The sequence below is a fragment of the Diadema antillarum genome, unplaced genomic scaffold (genome assembly GCF_040938485.1).
Source record: "Diadema antillarum isolate AM-2024a unplaced genomic scaffold, OU_Dant_1.0 seq00000949_RagTag, whole genome shotgun sequence".
NCBI classification, from domain to species: Eukaryota; Metazoa; Echinodermata; class Echinoidea; order Diadematoida; family Diadematidae; genus Diadema; species Diadema antillarum.
The window spans coordinates 512,501-532,770 of NW_027271797.1; the positions used below are offsets into that span (position 1 = coordinate 512,501).

The 20,270-nt window shown below is 40.4% G+C and overlaps 1 protein-coding gene across 2 annotated transcripts in view; it reads left to right on the forward strand.

The window, feature by feature from the left end:
• Positions 1–20,270, forward strand: part of LOC139741740 (short transient receptor potential channel 4-like) — a 31,781-nt gene that overhangs the window by 3,258 nt on the left and 8,253 nt on the right. For both annotated transcript variants that reach the window (XM_071652324.1, XM_071652325.1), the window contains exons 2-11: positions 1,597–1,721; positions 2,321–2,692; positions 6,206–6,334; positions 6,830–7,211; positions 12,335–12,471; positions 15,738–15,956; positions 16,897–17,028; positions 17,698–17,897; positions 18,874–19,078; positions 19,587–19,766. In XM_071652324.1, the coding sequence (XP_071508425.1) occupies positions 1,597–1,721; positions 2,321–2,692; positions 6,206–6,334; positions 6,830–7,211; positions 12,335–12,471; positions 15,738–15,956; positions 16,897–17,028; positions 17,698–17,897; positions 18,874–19,078; positions 19,587–19,766 (2,081 nt within the window). The remainder of the gene's footprint in view (positions 1–1,596; positions 1,722–2,320; positions 2,693–6,205; positions 6,335–6,829; positions 7,212–12,334; positions 12,472–15,737; positions 15,957–16,896; positions 17,029–17,697; positions 17,898–18,873; positions 19,079–19,586; positions 19,767–20,270) is intronic.

Consider the following 20,270-nt stretch of genomic DNA (forward strand, 5'->3'; position numbering starts at 1 on the left):
TTCCACATATTTGATGTTTTTCCGACACCTGAAGTGTTTTGATCAGAATTATCATTTACAGTTATTGATTGTTGGACTGATTCTTTTTTTTCAACGTCGAAATTGGAATCTGAATACGGCTGAAGAAAGACTAAACAGAATTTCATTCGAGAGAGAAAATGTGCAATAATCTCATGTATGTGGAATTTGCCAGTCTGCGACACCGCAATGTTATCCGTGGTGGATTTGTCCGGGAGGCTCGTGCTATTAAGCCTCGGACATGGCGATGGTATGTGGATTACCAGCTGTCGGAGAGGTGCAGGAAACAGCACCTGTACGCCCCCTTTGCGCTCAGCCGTGGGTTAATATCATATACGCGGTCGGCATGCATTTATTTGCCGCTCAGCATTTTTTGGAGAGACAGAGACAGACATCGGGAGAAAGCGAGAGGGAAAGAGAGACAGGGAGAGAGACAGGGAGAGAAAGCACAAAAAAGAATAAAAAAACATAAAAACAAAGTGAAAAAGAGGTGTCACAAACTCCATGATAGACAATACATGACTCAACATATACCACGACACTTATTCAAGGATTGTTATATTCATTAGACATTACATTGTACAGCAGAGGCTGGTATTGAACTCGTCAGTGACGTCACAATGCACATGAATATTCCCTATTTTGTTTATCTGAAAGCTTCATTTTCAGTTTAATGGAATTACGCAGTATAAGAGTAAACTAGTAGTTTATCTCACGTGATACACAATAATCATATTGTAATAAAGATATACAACGCGCACGCTCCAAGTAGCATATCAATTCCTGCTTGTAGGTATCTGCTAGTGTATGATAATATGTAATGTGCTGCGTGAAACAGAGACAAATTAGTGTACACCTTGACGTTATAATGTTTTACTATGCCTTTCAGTACCACCAGCAACCTGTTTGCACACAATACGAGTGATATTTAGTGGTGATGTTCTCGAGAGGGTTAGATACTGGTATTGATTTCTGTAAATTATGTAACAGAAAAATGTTGCGATCAGGTTTTATTTCCCCACGGTTTCTTTTTCCTCAAGATGCAACAACAAATATAATATGATTAATGCATACTTGATCAGAGACGGACAATTATAATGAATATATGAATACTGGTTTCATAGCATAACAATCGTTGTCATTGTATTGACATTGACAATTGCATTTAACAGCATGTGTAAAGGTTGACAAGGGGCTGAAATTATATGGTAATGTTCAATGAATAAATGATGGCGCTCAAACAAATTCGGCTTAAAATTCTGCCTTAAAAAATAAAAATGTACCATAAACATATATCAGAAATAGAAAGGAGAACTTTGCGTAAGGAGAATAACTTATACATAAGATTTTGCTTGTTCAGGGGTGTGTTTATGAAAAAAAAAAACTGACATGAAGTAAAGGTAGTATTATGGACACATTCAGGATAGAATTTGCAAAAAACAAACAAACAAACAAACAAAAAAGCGGTTAGTAATAGACGTTTCCCGAGTTGCGTTTTATATGACGGTTATTGAAACAGGTGCAATTGGTATTGATTAGTTTTCATCTCTCTTTGCCCTATTATCTATCTCTGCACAGATATAGTTAAATTATTACTGGACCACAATATTCAACTTGGTGACAGCCTTCTACGAGCGGTTGATGCACAGTTCACACAAGCAGTCAGAATGATTTGTGACCACATCAAAAAGAAGAATATCCCAGTAAGTATAAATTTTCTTCAAGCAAGGCATTGTATTGTAATGTATTGTATACTTGTGCCTTAGGTTCCTAAGGTCTAACAGCAATGAGAGCCTACAAAAAGAGAGAATACCCTTTCGTAAAGTTTTTGTAACTTTTCGCTTTGTTGGCGGACGTGATTAAGAATGTATCGAATGTTTGGACACTATACAATGATAATAAAATAACCCTTTTCAGTCGAAAATGTCCGATTTCTACCCGAAACTCTTAACATGCTAGAATTATCCCTAACTTACCACAGTGAGATAGAAACGTGTTGCGCCTATGCCTCATGAAGTGGTATATTACGCTATTTTATTCCGGATTTTATAGACAACCCAATACCGACAGAAATTCAAATTGAAGTCATAGTAAACTCGTATTGTCTTTTTTTTATCGGCAGTGTGACCATTAAAAAAAGAATTTCTTTTACTGAAATATTATATAATCACGCCCATCTTTAGGCCGTCCGCAGTCGTCAAAACGATATATGAATACTATCATGACTGTCATTTACTATTTGAGACGTTCATAAACCGCTTGTAGTCGACATTTATCTATCCCCCATTTTTTCCGCGTTAAGGAAGCGTTAAATTGCAAAGCACTCAACGGTGATTTTCACCCGGACGTGTCGCCGCTGGTCCTGGCAGCCCAGCACAACCATTTCGACATCATCAAGACCCTACTGGAGGCCGGGGCCAGGATAAAAGACCCCAGGGAGTACGTGGACCAAGCGGAGGTCCACACGCTGGAGAATTCCGTGGGGATGCTGAATCTGTACAAGGCGCTGGCCAGCCAGTCCTACATCTCCCTCACGGCGCCGGACCCGTTCAACACCACGTTCGAACTGTGCGCCAAGCTGCGCAAACTCATGCGGACCAAGTACGAATTCTGCGACCAGTTCCAGGAACTCGCGGACCAGTGCGAACAGTTCGCCGCAGATCTACTCGATCAGGTGCGGTAGTAGTAGTTGTATTAGTAGGAGTAGTAGTATAGTAGTACTAGGAGGAGGAGGAGGAGTAGGAGTAGTAGTAGTAGTAGTAGTAGTAGTAGTAGTAGTAGTAGTAGTAGTAGTAGTAGTAGTAGTAGTTGTAGTAGCAGTAGGAGGAGGAGGAGGGGGAGGAGGAGCAGTAATAGAACTACTACTACTACTACTACTAGTAGTAGTAGTAGTAGTAGTAGTAGTAGTAGTAGTAGTAGTAGTAGAAGGAGTAGTATATAGTGTATAGTTGCAGCAGCAGCAGCAGCTGTAGCAGAGTAACTTTAATAGTAGCAATTGACGTTTTTCAAACAAAAGTTTTTCAAAATAATTCAAAATTTCTTTCATGAGGTTTCAAAAATGAAGAAATTTTGTTTTCCATCCATTTACGAATGATGTGAAGGCGCCTGTAGTCCTATACTTATTGTCTTTATGTTGGCTTTTCCTTGGGCTGCTGTATACGTATTCAAAGACCTACACGTATGTTTTCAGACTCGTTCATTGAAAAATCACACCAATATTTGTAGCGAGCAGATGCTTTTCATCGCTTGATTTCGAATGATAATATTCACATCATAAGAAAGTCAAAGTTACAAAATTCCCTCGCATATAATGTCCATTTTCTTTTTTGATATACAACTAGTGTAGTACATATTCACCTCAAGTGAACAAACCTTCATACATATCTATTCTTGTTTTTTTTTTTAACTTTAGGAGTAACAACTTTAACAGCAACATTTATTGCGACATGAATATGGCTCATTAACTATGTTAACGAACCCTGATGTGCGAAGCGAGCAGGTCTATCATGTAGGTATTGCCCTGTGAGAAAAATTGATCCGATTGATCTTTTTCTTTAGCCGAATTTACTATTTTTTCCATTTTTTCATTAATGATAAAGTCGGTTCACGTCACGAGTGATTATGCACTGGCAGAAAGATTATGATAGTGATGATATTGAAAATGTATTACCCTTTTATTAAAACAAAATGAAAGATGTTTTATTGTGATGTAGGGTTCCGATATTCAAAGTTTTGTGACGCGTTAGCTTCGAGCGCAGCTGCGTTTCGGAGGCAAAATATATATAGAATCATTTATTTCCGTCTATAAGTAAGGGTTAAATCATCACACATCTATGCACTTGTCTTATATGTTGAAGGGCATTTTGTTAATGTGTAAATACAATGTCAATTGAATATACCAGTCTTTACTAACATTATTCTGTGTGGATATTCACTCTCAATACCTGTGTTATTAGCCGAAATGTGCAGTATGTAATATGCCACAACCTCACCATGTATATAATTATAAGCACATAAGCTTTCAAAAACAGAAAAGAAACATGCTTGAATTACGTTTGGCGGAGAGAAACAGCCTATTTACAGTGCAATGCATTGCTTCACTTGCGGTACGGCTAATTGCATTAAGAGTTATGACGCTTAAACACTTTCGATTACTGAAATGGGTTTCGTCAAGTGGACGCCTAACCCAGTTTTCCGGTCTATTTCTCCAGAGTTCCACTGATAAGCACTTGTAATGAAATAATGATACATACATAATAAATCATAAATGCAACTGGCTTACTGCACATTGCGGTTTATTTGTCGGACATTTTGTTCGTGCCAGCGACGATTAATATGCTGGCTGCGAGGAACAACAATTACGTAGGTTTCCCAAGCGACTGTAAACATACTACTTAAATCCAAATACATGTACACCAAAACACAAACATACCTTTTCTGGTATTGTTTTGCTTTAATTTCAATCCTCTCCATTGATGTAGTTTCCACTTGAATGTAATATATACAAAACAAAACATCCTATGCCAAGGAATACAATGATTAAAATGAGACTTAGATCTTTTATAAAACTATGACGCATTGTGGACAAGCATAAGTACAATATGTGGAGAGGAAATAACGAACAGATAATTTATGGAATGCGTTTCGGAAATTGTTGATGTTATGAGCCGAAGAGTTTGCTCCGATGTTTATAGCATCGAGTTGAGATCCCGAGGGACAATAATATCAACAATGCTCCGACTTAAAGCAGTCTATATTATTTGTTTATAATCTGAATAAAAGTGAATGAGATGTCACTTGATCAATCGCGATTGGCTAGCCAGTTCACACATCAGGCGCTGACATAGGTGTTTGCATTGCGCTCGCATCGGACAAGAGTCATATCTTGCGCTATAGAAGCCAAATGCTTACAGTACACATGTACACACGTCCGCGTACCGTGTCGTAACGCGTGCGTATAAAAAAAGAGGGCAATTTGATACCATTGGGTAGTTTGGGTACTACGTGGCAGTTTGGGTACTATGGGGATGAAGACAATTATTGTTGAATCAATTCCCCCGATTTCAACCGATCGCAATCGAGAACTCGTTAAACGTGGTATTTGAAATAACTATGCATATCGTTTTCACGAACCTCCCCTTTCCGCCCTCCCTCTCTCTTTCTTTACTTTTTTTTTAAATCTTCTGTAAAGATCTTTCGAAGCTATACCTACAAGCTGATGGGCATCTTCCAGTGCAGAACTGTACCCACCTTAAGAACCTCGATACGCTCAGTGCGTGCCTTTCAATTTGGGTGCCCTAATTGTATTTTCCTCGCTACTTTGCCTTTTGTTACACATTATGTTCCCCCATTTTTACGGCAAACATCTCCAAGACTGTTCTGACCATCGGAGAACATTACAAGTGATGCGCTGTCGCGTGATCATGTCTATCAAATCGCTATCTGGTAATTGACCATAAACCTATACACATTAAAATAGCTGCAGTACGTAGGCCCTTTAGGGAGAAACTTTAAATCAGGGTTTGGTTTTTTTCACGAATACCTAGAGTTTCTTTCGGAGTCATACAGCCGACGAGTCATACCCACGAGTCATACAGCCGACGAGGTAGACACCAAGCTAACAGTCCCACTAGCTAGACACGAGTAAAACAGACCCATAAGGAAGACATTAGGCAAACGAGGCCCATATTAAAGGTTGACACTGGACAAATAAGTCCCATGAGGTCGACACTGGGCAAACAGGTCTACGAGCTTGAAACAAGGCAAAAATGGTCCATGAGGTTGACACTACGTACACTGAGCCCCGTCATGTAATGTCGAGCAGTGCAGCTCGTGGGCGTTTTTGTTGTTGTTGTTATTGTTGTTTTGCTTAGTTTCGAGCTGATGGACCCTATTTGCTTAATTTATAGCTCGTGGGCCTATTTTAGTTGATGTTGAGCTCGTGGGCCTTGTTCACTTAGGCCCGAATTCACGAAGGTGGTACAAATGAAACCATGGTTTAAACCATGGTTTCATTTGTATACCACCTTCGTGAATTCGGGCCTTAGTGTCTAGCCCGTGGAATGTATGACTAGTGAGCTGTTTACTCGTGTCTGATTGACACTGAGTCCAGAGAATATGTTTTGGTTCTGTTGATAGACTGTGACCATGATACGATGTCACTTTGATTTGATCCATTACTGCCCAGGTACGTGACTCGTGCGAGCAGGCGTACATCCTCAACCACGACTCGTACGGCTGGAGTAACCCGACCTCAAACCTTGCCGAGGAGCAGCCTAATAGGGTCAAAGCAGCAATACACTTCGAACAAAGAAAAGTAAGGGAAACTTGTATCATTTCTATTTGGACAAACAGATGTAATTCTTTCCACCCACACACAAATCATGCTTAGTGTGGGAACTGCATTTTTTACCTCTTGATATTACATTCAACAGATTGAAAGCATGTACCTTTGTACAGATATGCGTGGTGTATTGGCAGAATGCCGTAATATCGGCACATGGAATAAAGAGGTGTTTGTTTGTCATTGGCCAAAACAATTTACGTGAACACTAGCATTCTCCGGGAAGGATTACTTGCAATGTACCAGTGTGGCACAAGATGGCATTGTAATGCTTGTATAAAGCCACATCAATCAGCATAAAGCCCCTGCCTACACACATTCTGCAACCATGCAGCACTATATCTATTCACGACACTACAATCATATGCGAAAATCGTCTTTGTATCGCTTTCTGTATTTATCTTTTCTTTTCTGCGGAATTTCTGGTGTTTTGTTTTCATTGTTTGTTTGTTTGTTTTTGTTTTGTAGTTCGTCGCACATCCACACTGTCAGCAGCGACTGATCGAGCGCTGGTATGCCGGCCTGCCGGGCTGGCGCGACATGAACTCGTTCAAATCCGGCTTCCTCGTATTCCTCATGGCCGTCGGTTTCCCCATCCTGTCCATCTCCTACATCATCTACCCGCGGGGGCGGCTGCGGGAGTTCCTCTCCGTGCCCTACGTCAAGTTCGTCTGCCACACTTCCTCCATGATCTGGTTCCTCCTCCTCCTGCTCTACCAAACCATGGCGGAGAACAGGGTCCAGGCGCCGCCGGAAAATGAGACCACCACGCCCCCATCGGTGAGCAGGCGGTCGCTGAACTCAGAACCGATAAATCCCACGATGATGCTCATAGTAGCGTGGGTGTCAGGTGAGGTGGCTCTGAAAGTCCTTTTTTGTCTGTGTCGTGCTCTCCTCCGCCTTATTTTGTTGAATTATGACGCATATCTAAGTTGATAATATAAATGTTGTGTTTGTGTGTGTGTGTGTGTGTCTGTGTGTGTGTGTGTATGTGTTGAGGGAGAGAGAGGTTTGTGTGTATATAACCATCATATGTACAAGTGCAGAGATGCTTAGTTGCGGGCGCAAGCGCATGCGTTGTCTCGTGAATATACAGGCTCATTCCTTCTTCTAATAGCCAACATCATCATTAAATTGTTCGTTCTCGTCTACATGATACACAACAGTGGAAGCGACATTTGGGTTTGTTTGCATTCATATAATATTATGTGTGCGTGCCTGTGCTTGTGGTGAATCTGATGACGCTTGTGGGGTTTTTTTTTTTTAAATGGACGCTGTGTTACGTCGGTGTCTTACCAATTAAGCTGAACAAAACGACACCTTTTTGAGACACTTTCTGTTCATACCGTATAAATGCAAATATTCAAAAGGATGAACGTTGCACCACTAACCCTTGGTTTGACGAAATGGACGTCTGCGGTGATGTTTCATTTTCGCAAACGGCAAGAATGAGAAATCACGAAGTATGACTAAGCATCGTGTATAGTGAGCTGACCCAAATTCGGTCCGCTTAGGTCAATCAAAAAAGAGTCCAGAGTGATAAGCTAAAAGACCGATCACCTGAGCGCGCCATTTCCTGTCTCCGTTAAATCAGCAAATCGGCAGCCGGCGAAATATTAGAAAGTAATAGTCCAATGAATTCTTGTGTGAATGGCACTGGTTTCCCCGGGAGTTCGTTGATACTCTCCGAAGGGGGAGAAAGAAAGACAAAGAGTCTGTGCGTGAGTGGGTATGTTTGTGTGTTTGTTTTGTGTGTGTGTGTGTGTGTGTGTGTGTGTGTGTGTGTGTGTGTATGTGTGTGTGAGAGAGAGAGATGAAGAAATTAAGAGTCAGAGAGAGAGAGAGGGAGAGGGGCAGTGGGAGAAATAATAGTAAGGGAGAGAGGGAGAGAGGCGTGAGGGGGAGGAGGGAATTAAAGGTCAGATGAAAGGAAAGGGGGAAAAACTGAAATTAATTCTGTCCACATAGATTCCCGGAGCCAGTACGATGGAGTATTTTCCAAATCACTCCACCTGTTTGGCGAACCCATAGAGATACAGCACACAGCCCCGTCAAGCCGAGTAGTAATTGATCACTCTCCACGGCGCGTGCTGGGGCTGGGAGAGGAGTTTGAGGGGAGGAGGGGGTATAAGTCTACGAGCTATGGGTGATGACACTCGTGTTACAGCTAAATTGGCTGAAATGGGGATATTTTCTTCCCGTCTGGACCAAGCAATGGCTGAACACCTTCTTATGCCCGCTTTCTTGGGCAATACGCACACACACACCCGATATGAACCATCACAAATGCTACTTTAAGACCCCCTTCTCAATTCCAAACACTAGAGATCATACACGCTACCTTGGTCATGATGGTACGCTACGGCACACCCATAAGTTTCTGGCGCCAGTTTACTATCATCATATTACTTTTCTCATGGGGATTTTGTGTTTTGTTATACCGACGAAACAAAATGAAATCAGAGTTAAGTGTTAGTGTTTATTGTAGTCTTTTTATCTCTTTTGCTTCTTCTGCTTTTGATAATTTGTAAGTGCCTTTTTTTTCTTGGTATGGTGATTACCACTCTACAAAGGCACTGCATCGCATCATTTGCAGTGGTGTGAAACCATTCATTGACACTACGGAGACGTAAGCGTTCAATGCATACAATAAAGCCTGTAATAATTTGGCAACGTTGGTCGTAGATAGGTCTAAGGGCTCTTAGATAGAAGATGTGGGATTCGAGTCTCCCGCAGTGTTCAGATGCTTGGATAGATCAACTTGATCCCACGTTTGAATGTCCCTCTTTGTTCCTATTTCAAAATACAAATTATCCATCGTTGTCAAATCACATAGGAACATGTTCAAAGAGTAATGAAAAATATAAAATTTACAAATTTGTTGGACTTAAAAGATTTGAACAATATTTAGTTAAGTAATGAATCTATCGATCTTCAAATGAATATCAGATTGCTCATATACAGAAAAGCAACCTTGCTTTGATTTCTTTTTCTCCTTCTTTTATTTTATTTCATTTTTTTTTTGGGGGGGGGGAGGGGTTTATTTTCTGGGACTTATTGCGAAATCGTGTGGTGACAGCCTGCCACTTTATGCACTGGAATAAATTCAGATGTATGTTCTTTGAAGGTAATATGTAAATGAAATTAAACCATAGGTGAGAATGATAAAAAATGGGTGTGTGTATGTGTGTGGGTGTGTGCGAGTGTTATCAAGCCTTGATAACGTTGTGTGAAAGGGGTATAAAAAGTATCCAAATGTCGTATAATGTCATACGCCCTATACCGCCATTTTGCTGAAGCTGTCACGCATTTTGTGTGTTTTCCCTTTGCCCCGCGATGGTGTGTTTAATGTGAGGGGCTTCGCTCGGTTAGGAGCCATGACCACGCAGTAATTATGAATGCAAACAAGGTAACGATAGTGATGATAGTGCACTCTATTGAGACACTTCTCTCTCTCTCTCTCTCTCTCTCTTTCTTTCTTTTTTTTTTTGATGGTGGAAGGGGAGGGGGTTGTGTCGATGAAGGGGGTAAACTTATCAGTGTATATCTTTTACTGCTCCTTTGCATTCGCAATATCATAGTAAGTCATGACTCGATTATTTCAATTAAGATGAGACATTTTCCCGAAACATTTACTGCAAGAAGGTGATTTGTGTGCGCATGTGTGTAGGTGTAGGTGTGTGTGCGTGTGTGTTTGTATGTGGGTGTGTACGAGTGTATTTAGTTGTCGTGCAAAAAGGTGTGCGCGCTCATTCATGTTCATATGAAATGCAACCAAACAATCAATCATAAGACTAAAGGAATGAAATGGACCGAACGTCTTTCATAATTAATACATACTTCAGTCTAAAACCTTCTTTTAACACGAATTTTCTTCTGTTTGTTGTTAATCAACCTTTGTTGAAGGTGTTTCGATAGCTCAAGACGCGGTTTACTACCTGAATGAAGATGCATGTACTGTAAGTCTCCGCTCACACCTTAGCCCCTGCTCTTATTCATCGCAAATTATTCATTAATTTGATAACGCAATGAGCGCGCGAGAGAGATAGAGCGGGAACAGAACATTTTTAACGCGCGTGTTTCTCGCGCAGGCGTCGTGCGTTTCGACCATAGAGTTATGTGTTCTAAGTGTATTATCTCCACGGTACCGACAGAGATCGTGAGTCTGCCAAACGATCAGGCCACGGGATGCTAGCAGCAATCAATCAGTCCCAACGTCTCTAGCCGAAAGCCCTTTCCGTGACTTGTCAACGTGGGGACACGAGCCTTCGTGCCTCTGCGCGGAACTCTGTTGAACTAAGACGCGCATGTTTACCCGGTGGTTGTATGATAGATTTGTCTTGAATTGTTGCTGATGTTAGGGTTTTTTTCTCTTCCTTTTCTGCGCCTTTTTCCCGTCTGGCACTCTGGTAGCCAACTGGTCCCCATATCATAGGGAAGGTGACAGGGTAAAGGATGTCCTCAACATAGAAATGCCTAGCAACAGACAGACAAAACCATAGGCAGATAAAGTGCGAACGCAAAGATTGAAGTGCACCTTTAATCGCGTACGTGCAGTAGTTGAAAGACACCATCATAGATGAATTAGCGAGGCAATGTTTAACGAATCTATTGAATGCATTCATTAGTCAACCTGACTGGAGGGAAAACCAAACAGAGAAATTATTGTTCATAACGATGCCCGCTTAAAACTAAACGAATGCAATGAAGCCGGAGCGCACGTCAAGCGTATTAAATCGAGGATGAAGAAAAGTGCGCCCCAAGCGTTGAATAATGAATGGAAAGAGATTTGGTGTTTGCTTCTAGAGTGTGTGAACTCTACACCTAGGTTGAGTCACTACAAATTAATGACTTCGACTGTACTATCATATTCGTGCAAAATCCGGTTACATTTATTTATTCATTCATTCATTCATTCATTCAAACATTACTGTTTCACGGTTTCGGTAAATATGATTATAGTCAGTCTAAGTGGTTTGCGGAATGGTGATCAGAGTATCGCAACTTCGTAACCCGAGTTTTCATTAAAAAGCAATGGTGTGCTTATGAAAAGGTCTGGTTTTCTTGACTTTCGTAATAATCAAATCGACCGCAATAATGCCACATTGTATGAACCCCCCGTAAGTTTGATGTCTGATGTTTCTCTTTAAATTGCATAATTTAATTCAAATATGACATCGTAAGAAAGCCTGATTCATTTTCTTTACTATGACAAAACACTTGCATTCCTGGAATGCATATAGCACAACGACTGAGTATGAGGAAAAGTCAAAAATAATATGAAATGTTGCAAAATTGAACAACCGTGTTACGTCAAACAGTATAGTCCCCATTTCCAAGACTCTGAATAATGTCATCACCCATTTGAGATCGTATTTCTCAGGACTTATTCTTGACGTATACACTAATCAATGGAAGTTGAGAAAACGAAACAACAGACAGACGTAAGAAAGAGAAAGAGAAAGAAAGAAAGAAAGAAAGAAAGAGAGGAGAGGATAAAGGAAGGTGAATGTGCGTGTAAGTGTTTATGCGTGTCATAGCTGAATAGATTTCAAATGACCTTTCATTGTTCATGTCGTGATCAAATGCACGGTTACATTGGGGATAGTACTAAAATTAACAACGCGTTAGCGTTATAATATAAGAATATAATGCTATGCAATTTATGTTCGCCAAAGTAACATTTTGTATACGAATCAGAAAATGTCCGCGATAACGAAACAGACAGTCCCGCAGATATTGAAGAAAATTCGCGGATACATTTGCAACATGTGGTTAATGTTCTTTTTTTTTTGGCAGAATCGTTAACAAAGAGAATTTATTTCCTGAGGATGTTGCGATCATGAATATATTGGATAAAATCAAAAATATATTCAGAGGGGACAGCACTAGCAAGTAAAGAAGCAGGTTATGTTATATTTTGGAAATACTCTTTGATTGATTTAAAATGTTCTACCTTTTTCATGTTTGCAGGTCAGACGTGGCAAAAGTGCAAGGAGCTTTGGTACAACGGCTCCCGCTTCTTCACAAATCTTTGGAACTATTTCGATTTTTTCATGCTCTCGCTCTATTGGAGCTTTATCGCACTCAGGGTGATGGTCTTTATACAGGTAAGAAAAATTAACGCCTGGTAGAAATGTCAAGTATCATGTTTGAGAGGTAATAAACTTGCCCAATCACACGTACACACAAACAAACAAACACACGAACAAGCACAATTGCGGAAGTTCAGACTAACTGAATGGTATCGCTTAAAAGGGACGTGCTTCTTTTCCAACGTATAGTAATGTCTTCGTCACAACTTACTGCACAATATTTCTTTTGACGTTCTTCCCTATTCGTGTTTCTTAACGCTTTATTTACTAGGCCATTTCATAATGGGAGGGATGAGAAACACACATCAAACCTATCCAACTAGATTTGGAGGGAAAGAAGGATATTTTCATTAATTTCTTCCACATAACATAAATAAAGATGAAATGTAAGTTGTAAACCAACAAATTAAATACGTGTATACTGGGTTTGAAGCCAAACATGGTTTCCTGTGCTATGCTCGGTTCGGTCGTTTGCTTGCTTGTTTTGTTTTTGTTTTTGTTTTTTTGTGTGTATAAAGGCATGTTGACTCGTGCGCCTGCTGGTTTAAATCTGGCGGTAAAATCTATAATGGGAGGACGGTAGTGGGAGTATCATCCCTTTTTATTTTGTCTTGTATCATCATCTTTGTGTGTGTGTCTGTGCGTCGTGGCTCACGGCAGCAGCCGCATTTCGAACGAGGAGCAGACATCTTGCCCACTATCTGACTATTAAAACACCCACCCTCATCCGCGGGGAGGTAATACCTCTGTTGTTAATCAACCAGAGTTTGCCCACGGTGTCGCATCGCCTCGTCGTGCGAGCTTTAAAGGCAGAGAATGGTGTGTGAGAGAGAAAAGGGGGAAATTCAAATATTTGGGAGACCTGGCGGTTATTTTCGATCTGACACAACGTGGTGGCAAAGAGCGCAATCTAATTCCAGTAATTCTGTTTGGATACCAATGGCTCGTCAACTCCCACAAGCGATCTGACTGGCAACAATGAAATTAAGAGGAAAAAATAAAAGCAAGTGGCGGCTCTGTTTGATATCTTGGTTATTTTTTTTTTCTTCACCTATACGCTGCCTGGTGATTTGCGTAACCTCCTTTTTCATTCTTAATCTTTACTCCTCTGTGAGTTGGTGATACAATCAATGTAAATAGTCGTATTCCGTATACACACGTGGCGCAGAGGGCACATTCAGGCACACTGACACACACGCACACATACACATACTCTGTCTCAACGTACCATCACACACAGGAACACACAAACACACTCCTACGTACAAGTACTCACAGATAAGTATAATATACAATACGATTAGCACAATAGTCACAATAGAGAGCGCATAACGTTTCTAGCTAACTAGCTACATACATAGATTAATCGTCTTTAAGCGATAAAGTTGTTGAAAGGATGGTATAGATTTGGTTGAGATGGGGCTTCTGGTTTATAATTTTTCTGTGAGATAATGAGAAATATCCCATGAAATATGAAAGAGCAAGTAATTCTAAGAAGAATTCAAAGTTTATTTGATGAAAATCGGTTCTGAAATGGCTTTGAACAACAAAGAGGTTGTAATCAAAAGTTTGACCCACCTATAATTCGTAAACTATCACCTTTTTTCACTTTGTTTTTGGATATCTCAACCATTTCAAATACTACTTTTGAATTCCTCTTGGGATTTTATGCCCTTTAACATTTTTACTTTTCTTAACTGATATCTAACAATCTCGCAAAAAGTTACATCTGAATCCCGCATCTCAATCAAAACTATATCATCCCTTTAAATTAAGAGCGGAAGTATATTCTAGGTTTAGCATTTGAACATGGAAGCAGACACACTTTGCAATAAAGTTTAAGCATAAAGTTTAGGACATCAGACTTTAAAAAAAAACGATAATAAATGAACCTCAACAACGAAAAAGAGGGAAAGTTTGCTAAGTTATCGTGTTGGCATGTCAGGCTGAGAGCAAGTGTAGACACTTGTGATGAGAGTTAGCGCGCCTCCGGTAGATGATGATGCAAATTTGTCCAACCACTTGAAACGACGCGGGGAGAAGCCGCGGACAAAAATGCTCGGAAACTTTTGCCAACAACACCAGTGGCAAATTATTGCCTATTCTGTCTAGTGACAAGCCCAGTCATTTTTCATTTTATATTTTGTCTCTTTTAACCCCCCCCCCCCCCATTTGAGACGTGAAAAGTTGGTAACTAGGGATGGTGAGCCTCTTGTGGGAGATTCACACAGAACCAGACAGTGTAAAGTAAACACTCATCCTGGAGCCACTGACTACGGCTGGCGAATGGGTGCTTCGTCAGTTAAAGCCCACCTAACTCGTCACTCTCTATCGGACGATTTGTTTTATGTCGGGCTGGGTTTTCTTCGGCGTAGAGGAAGAAATATACTAATTAAGCACAGAGGACTTAACGAGCGTTCAAACCTTCTATGAACCAAAGCTATATCCTTCTCCACTGACGATCCTGTCTCTCAAGATATAAATCGAAAAAAAAAATGACACCCACCTCTTTGATGCCTCTTAGCAATGAGCCACGTAAAATGCTGGCAGATTGTCATTGGCATTCATTCGAGCTTTTGTCACTGCGATACTGAATAGTGACCCCGTCACATCCACGCCGCCAGAGTCGATAAATTACTGATATTTAGTTTGGATGATTGTGTGTGTATACATACAGCTGGTTGCTTTTTCGTGTCATTGTCTGTTTTTTCCTATTTTCACCGTATTTTTTCCCACGATAATCTTAGCTTTGAAGAGAATCTTAAGCATCACAGCCATCAAAGTAAAAAGAAGAAGAAGAAGAAGATGAAGGGAAAAAAAAGGTGACACTTTATATCATTCATGAACCTGGTCATGGATTAGGGAATTGTGAAGCTTTTTTAAGGTGTATTAGAAATTCATGGCACGTCTAGTATTCTGATTGCTTGATTTTCCTTTTTTTCTATAAAAAATCAATTTGAATATCCAGTCGTAGTGCCATTCTCTTTAATGGTGTATTTACGCAACCACTATACCCTTAAATACCTAAACCCCTGCTATGGTTTCATCCAGTTTTAACAGATGTTGAGCTACTGAACGAACGTTCATTCGTATCGTATAGGCTTCGACAGTGTTCGAGGGGAAATGCTGGTCCCCAACCATCATCGGATAAACTGGTTACCTCTTTTGTGATGTCACAATCCATGCCACAATATTATGATTTGCGTCGTCGTACTGTAACATAATCGTTATGCTCTTTTTCCGTACGCTACGTGTCCGTAATCATTGATCTCTGAATCCAGGCAAGCAATAACCTCAGCTTAGCCGAGCGGGCGCAAGGCTACGTGAACGACACGCAAACGCCGACGCCGATCATTATTAGTTCGTCGGATGGGAGCACGAATCAGGTGGTCACTCAGACGCTGGACGGCATCCAGGACAACCTGCAGGACATTCAGAACAGACTGCAGCTCTTGTTCGAGAGCCACAGCGATCTCAAGGAAGTGTGTGATCCGACAAAGGTATACTACAACACTTATTTCCATATCAAAACAGAACATTTACAACAATCAAAACTCAATTGCCTTGGTACAATTTATACATTTTGAATGAAGGGATCATAGAAAGCACACAAGAGGCTTGTTGTAAATGACCCCCTACCAACAATTATTACATTTCAACTGAAATTTCAACTTGAAACAGTATACACGTGTTAAATGATTCAATTGAAGTCACAACAAATTAATATAGATACAAAGTAAACTGTTGTAAGCATAGATATGCATAAAAACATCGCTAATATAGTAAATATTACCAAGGAAAGCAGCCAGAAAGGAAGGGTAATCACCGATCCTTACAACTAGGTCATCCTATTAAATTGACAAGATTTACATGGTTGTGTTTCTGAGACGGTGTTTCCAATTTTGGAAACCAGTTATCACAACAGTAACACCGAAATCAAACACAACAAATACAAGCAACATGAATGCAGGCAGGAACTTGAAAGTTCATTCACGTTTTTTCGCAAATCATTCAATTTTATCTACAGCACTGACATGTAAAGTACCGGATGATATAGTGCAACGGCACTAGTTTCAGTTTGCACTTTACGAAATGTTGGTAAAAAAAGACTAGAGTGAGATGATGGACATTGATAAATGCAAAAAGTATGAATCACTGTTTTGCGAGATAATTGAAAATACGGAAATTTATCTTGCCTCAATAAAAAAAAAACATATAGATCACTCTATTGAGAGATATTTTGAAAATATTGAAAATTCATCTTGCATCATTAATTTCATTGAATGGAACGTATTCACCAAGATGTTAGCCAAAATCAATAGTTTAACATATTAACGCAGTCTGTTTATGAAAGTGTTTTAGATGAAATTCCCAAATGAAGCTAAAAGAAGAATTTATGTCACGAATCAACGCCCTCTTCCGATGATAACCTATCCACAGACGCAGGAGGACAGGGGTATCAGCAAAAGGGGAGATGCGATAGCAACGTGCAATTTCGAAGACTTCGAGAGAAGCGAATGGAAGGCGTACAACCCTATTCTCATAGCAGAGGCTTTGTTCGCCATCGCAAAGGTCAGGCAGGGTTCACTACTACCACGTGACTCCTATTATTCAGTTTGATTGGGTATCAAATTAAAGTGGGGAACAAATAAGTTCACACCCTCATGCGCTCTCCTTTATTCTACATAATTCTAATGTTCAACGAGACATTTTATTGACAGATGTCTCTTTTCTAAGACATGTCAGATACGAAATGCACCAAAATGATGTGTTCTGTTCATTACTTGTTGATTGTTCTTTTGGCTAGGATAAGTTTGTGTGAAAGAAAAGTGTCTGTACAGAACTTATCGTGTTAACGGTCCCCGTAGTACCTTACCCCCACCACCACCAGCACCACCACTAAAACAGAGTTTAAGTTTTATGGAAGAGGACAATTGTATTTTGCGAAGAATAAGAACAATAATAAGCTACATTAGCAACTTTATTTATTTACTTACTTGTTGCTGTTTTATTTTGTTTAAGAGCAAATAAGTCTTCACAGAGCCCACGGGCCTGTTTTACAAACACAAAGAGAGCCCTTTGTTTATTCGTACAAAAAAAAAAGGAGTGTATTGGATTGATTACTCTCTGACAGGTTACTTTAAAACAAAAGTACGGAAAAGGAAGACAAGAAGAGACGCAAGCCTCACTCATTGTCCATTAATTTTTGTCTTCATGTTTGTTTGTTGTTTTTTTTCGTAGGTACTTAGTTTTCTAAGGCCCATTTGCATCACCGTGGTCAACCGCCACGTCGGGCCCATGCAGATCTCTCTGGGCGGCATGATCATGGACATCGGCAAGTTCCTGCTCATCTTCTGCTTCGTGTGGTTCGCCTTCTCGCTCGGTATGAACCAGCTCTACTGGTACTACTCGCATTTCATCTGCTCACAGCCGTTCGAAACGTGAGTCGCTATCGCCGAGGTCGTCGAGATCGTCACTGCGATCGCTGTCGTTGCCATTGTGGATTATGAGTCCCTATCTTTACTTTGTTTTCTTATTGGTATTGTTGTTGTATGATAGTCTCGATTTTACCATTGGCCGCGACGATTTAGTTATTGTTTAAAGCCTCATGTCAAGTGAAACACTAATGCGACAATTGCCCTTTTCGAGAGTTTAAAGTTAATCAAGTTCAGATAAGTTCAATTAAATTTAATTCAATTTCCAGTGTAATAATGTTCAGATTGTCAAAACACAAATGAAGTGACAAAGAAAAGTACATTGTTACGTATCAGACTTGGCGATCTTACGGCTGTGAATTGTTCGGAACAGGGCAAAGCATGTACCAATTCCAATGTCGTTTGGTTAGCCAGTATGTTTGCCTTTGAAGACAAGCATGACCTCCTCCATAATTGTATATGAATGATCAGTTTGACATGTCAAAAGAACTAAGTATTTTCAATTCAGATGGGTGAGGGTACTTTTAAGTACATTAGAGAACCAGCTCTTATCCCCTACCCCAGCACACCGAAAAGAGTGTCATGCGAAGAGTTCGTCTATCACATTTGAGCTGACAGTGATTCTAAACTAGCCAATCACGGTGCAGACATTGTCTTCCTCTTTACGTCTTTGTTTTCGTTTGTTGTTATTGTTCATCAAAGACTCTTTATATTTTTATCTTACCCGCTTCATAGTCACGTAGTGCGCGTCGTGTCACTTCCTCCAAAACATGAATATTTGATGCAGTGTCCACTCGGGGAGGAAAGAGTGACGTCAGCACGCCCTCTTTCTTTCTTTGACACCATCCACATGCTGACGTCATAGACGAAGCGCGCATGTTTGATAAGCCGCCAGACACCGTTTCCCTTTCCCATCTGATGTTTATTACTACCTTTCATCTCTCTCCTCCTCCTCCTCCTCCTCCTCCAATATGCGACCCAGGCTCGGGGAAACCATGGCGACGCTATTTTGGGCTCTGTTCGGACTCCCCGACATGAACATCGTCAACCTCTCGCGAGCGAATATCGATCACACGTTCACGCAGACGGTGGGAAACTTCCTCTACGCAACGTATCACGTGGTCTCTATCGTCGTGCTGCTGAACGTGCTTATCGCTATGATGAGCAATACGTACACGCGTGTAGAGGTAGGCCGCTGTGTGATCGATCTCGATGGGACTGTTACTAAATAGTAACATCCCATTTCATGCCCAAGTTAGCTTTAACCCTTTTTGTGCCAGGGACTTTGGGCAGTGTGTCCAGCGCTATGGGGTTTCCTGTGTCAGTCTGCACCCAAAGCACACGAAGGGTTAATCAGTATAATGGAATGAGGCAGGCAAGTGTCATTGAAATCGGAAACATTGGAAAATAAAAAAGTTGTAAAGTTTCAAACGTAAATCTCCAGACATTGATATTTGTTCCAATCGCATATACAAACTAGATTAAACAGCGAAAAGAGAAACAAAAAGAAGAAAAAGACGAAAAAGAAAAAGAAGAAATAAAAGAAAAGAAGAAGAAGAAGAAGAAGAAGAAGACAATTCGGTAAATTAAATGATAAAGGATGCTGCAACGAGACATATTTCTATATGATGCTTTCATTACGCTTCGATTCATTCATAATGGCTCTCTCCTATATTCGACTTTCCCTCCCTATAGATGGACGCAGACATCGAATGGAAGTTCTCACGGTCCAAACTGTGGATGAGCTACTTCGACGATCTCGGCACAGTGCCCCCGCCCTTCAATATCATCCCTACTCCAAAGGCCTTCTTCTACTTCTTCCGCTGGCTCATCTGTGACGTGTGTTGCAGGGGCGAGATGGCAAAACAATATAAGGTGACGGCAATACTTAGGGGAAACGAACCCCCTTTTTTTCTCAGTTTAAAGGGACTGTACAGTACTGGTTGAGGTGGGGATTGATGTTTTGAACATTCCTAAGTGAAATAATGAGAAACCTCGTATGAAATATGAAAGAGCATGTAATATTAAGAAGGATTCAACGTTTATTTGATGAAAATTGGTTTTCAGATGGCTTAGATATAAAAAAAAAAAGTGAAATGATAAAAGGCGACAGACAACGCTTTTATTAGGATCTCTTTGTTTCACCTTGTTTTTGGATATCTCAGTCATTTCAAAACCGATTTTCATCAAATAAACTTCTGATACCCCTTAGAATTGCATGTTCTTTGACATCTCATAGAGTGGTTTCTGAATATCTCGCAAAACGTTAAAAGCTAAATCCTCACCTTGACCAGAACTGTACACATTCTTTAAAAGGAATTGTCAGGACGAAGGGACAAAGAAGATGCTGGCTCAAAGTAGAGGAAAAAAGAGATAGAA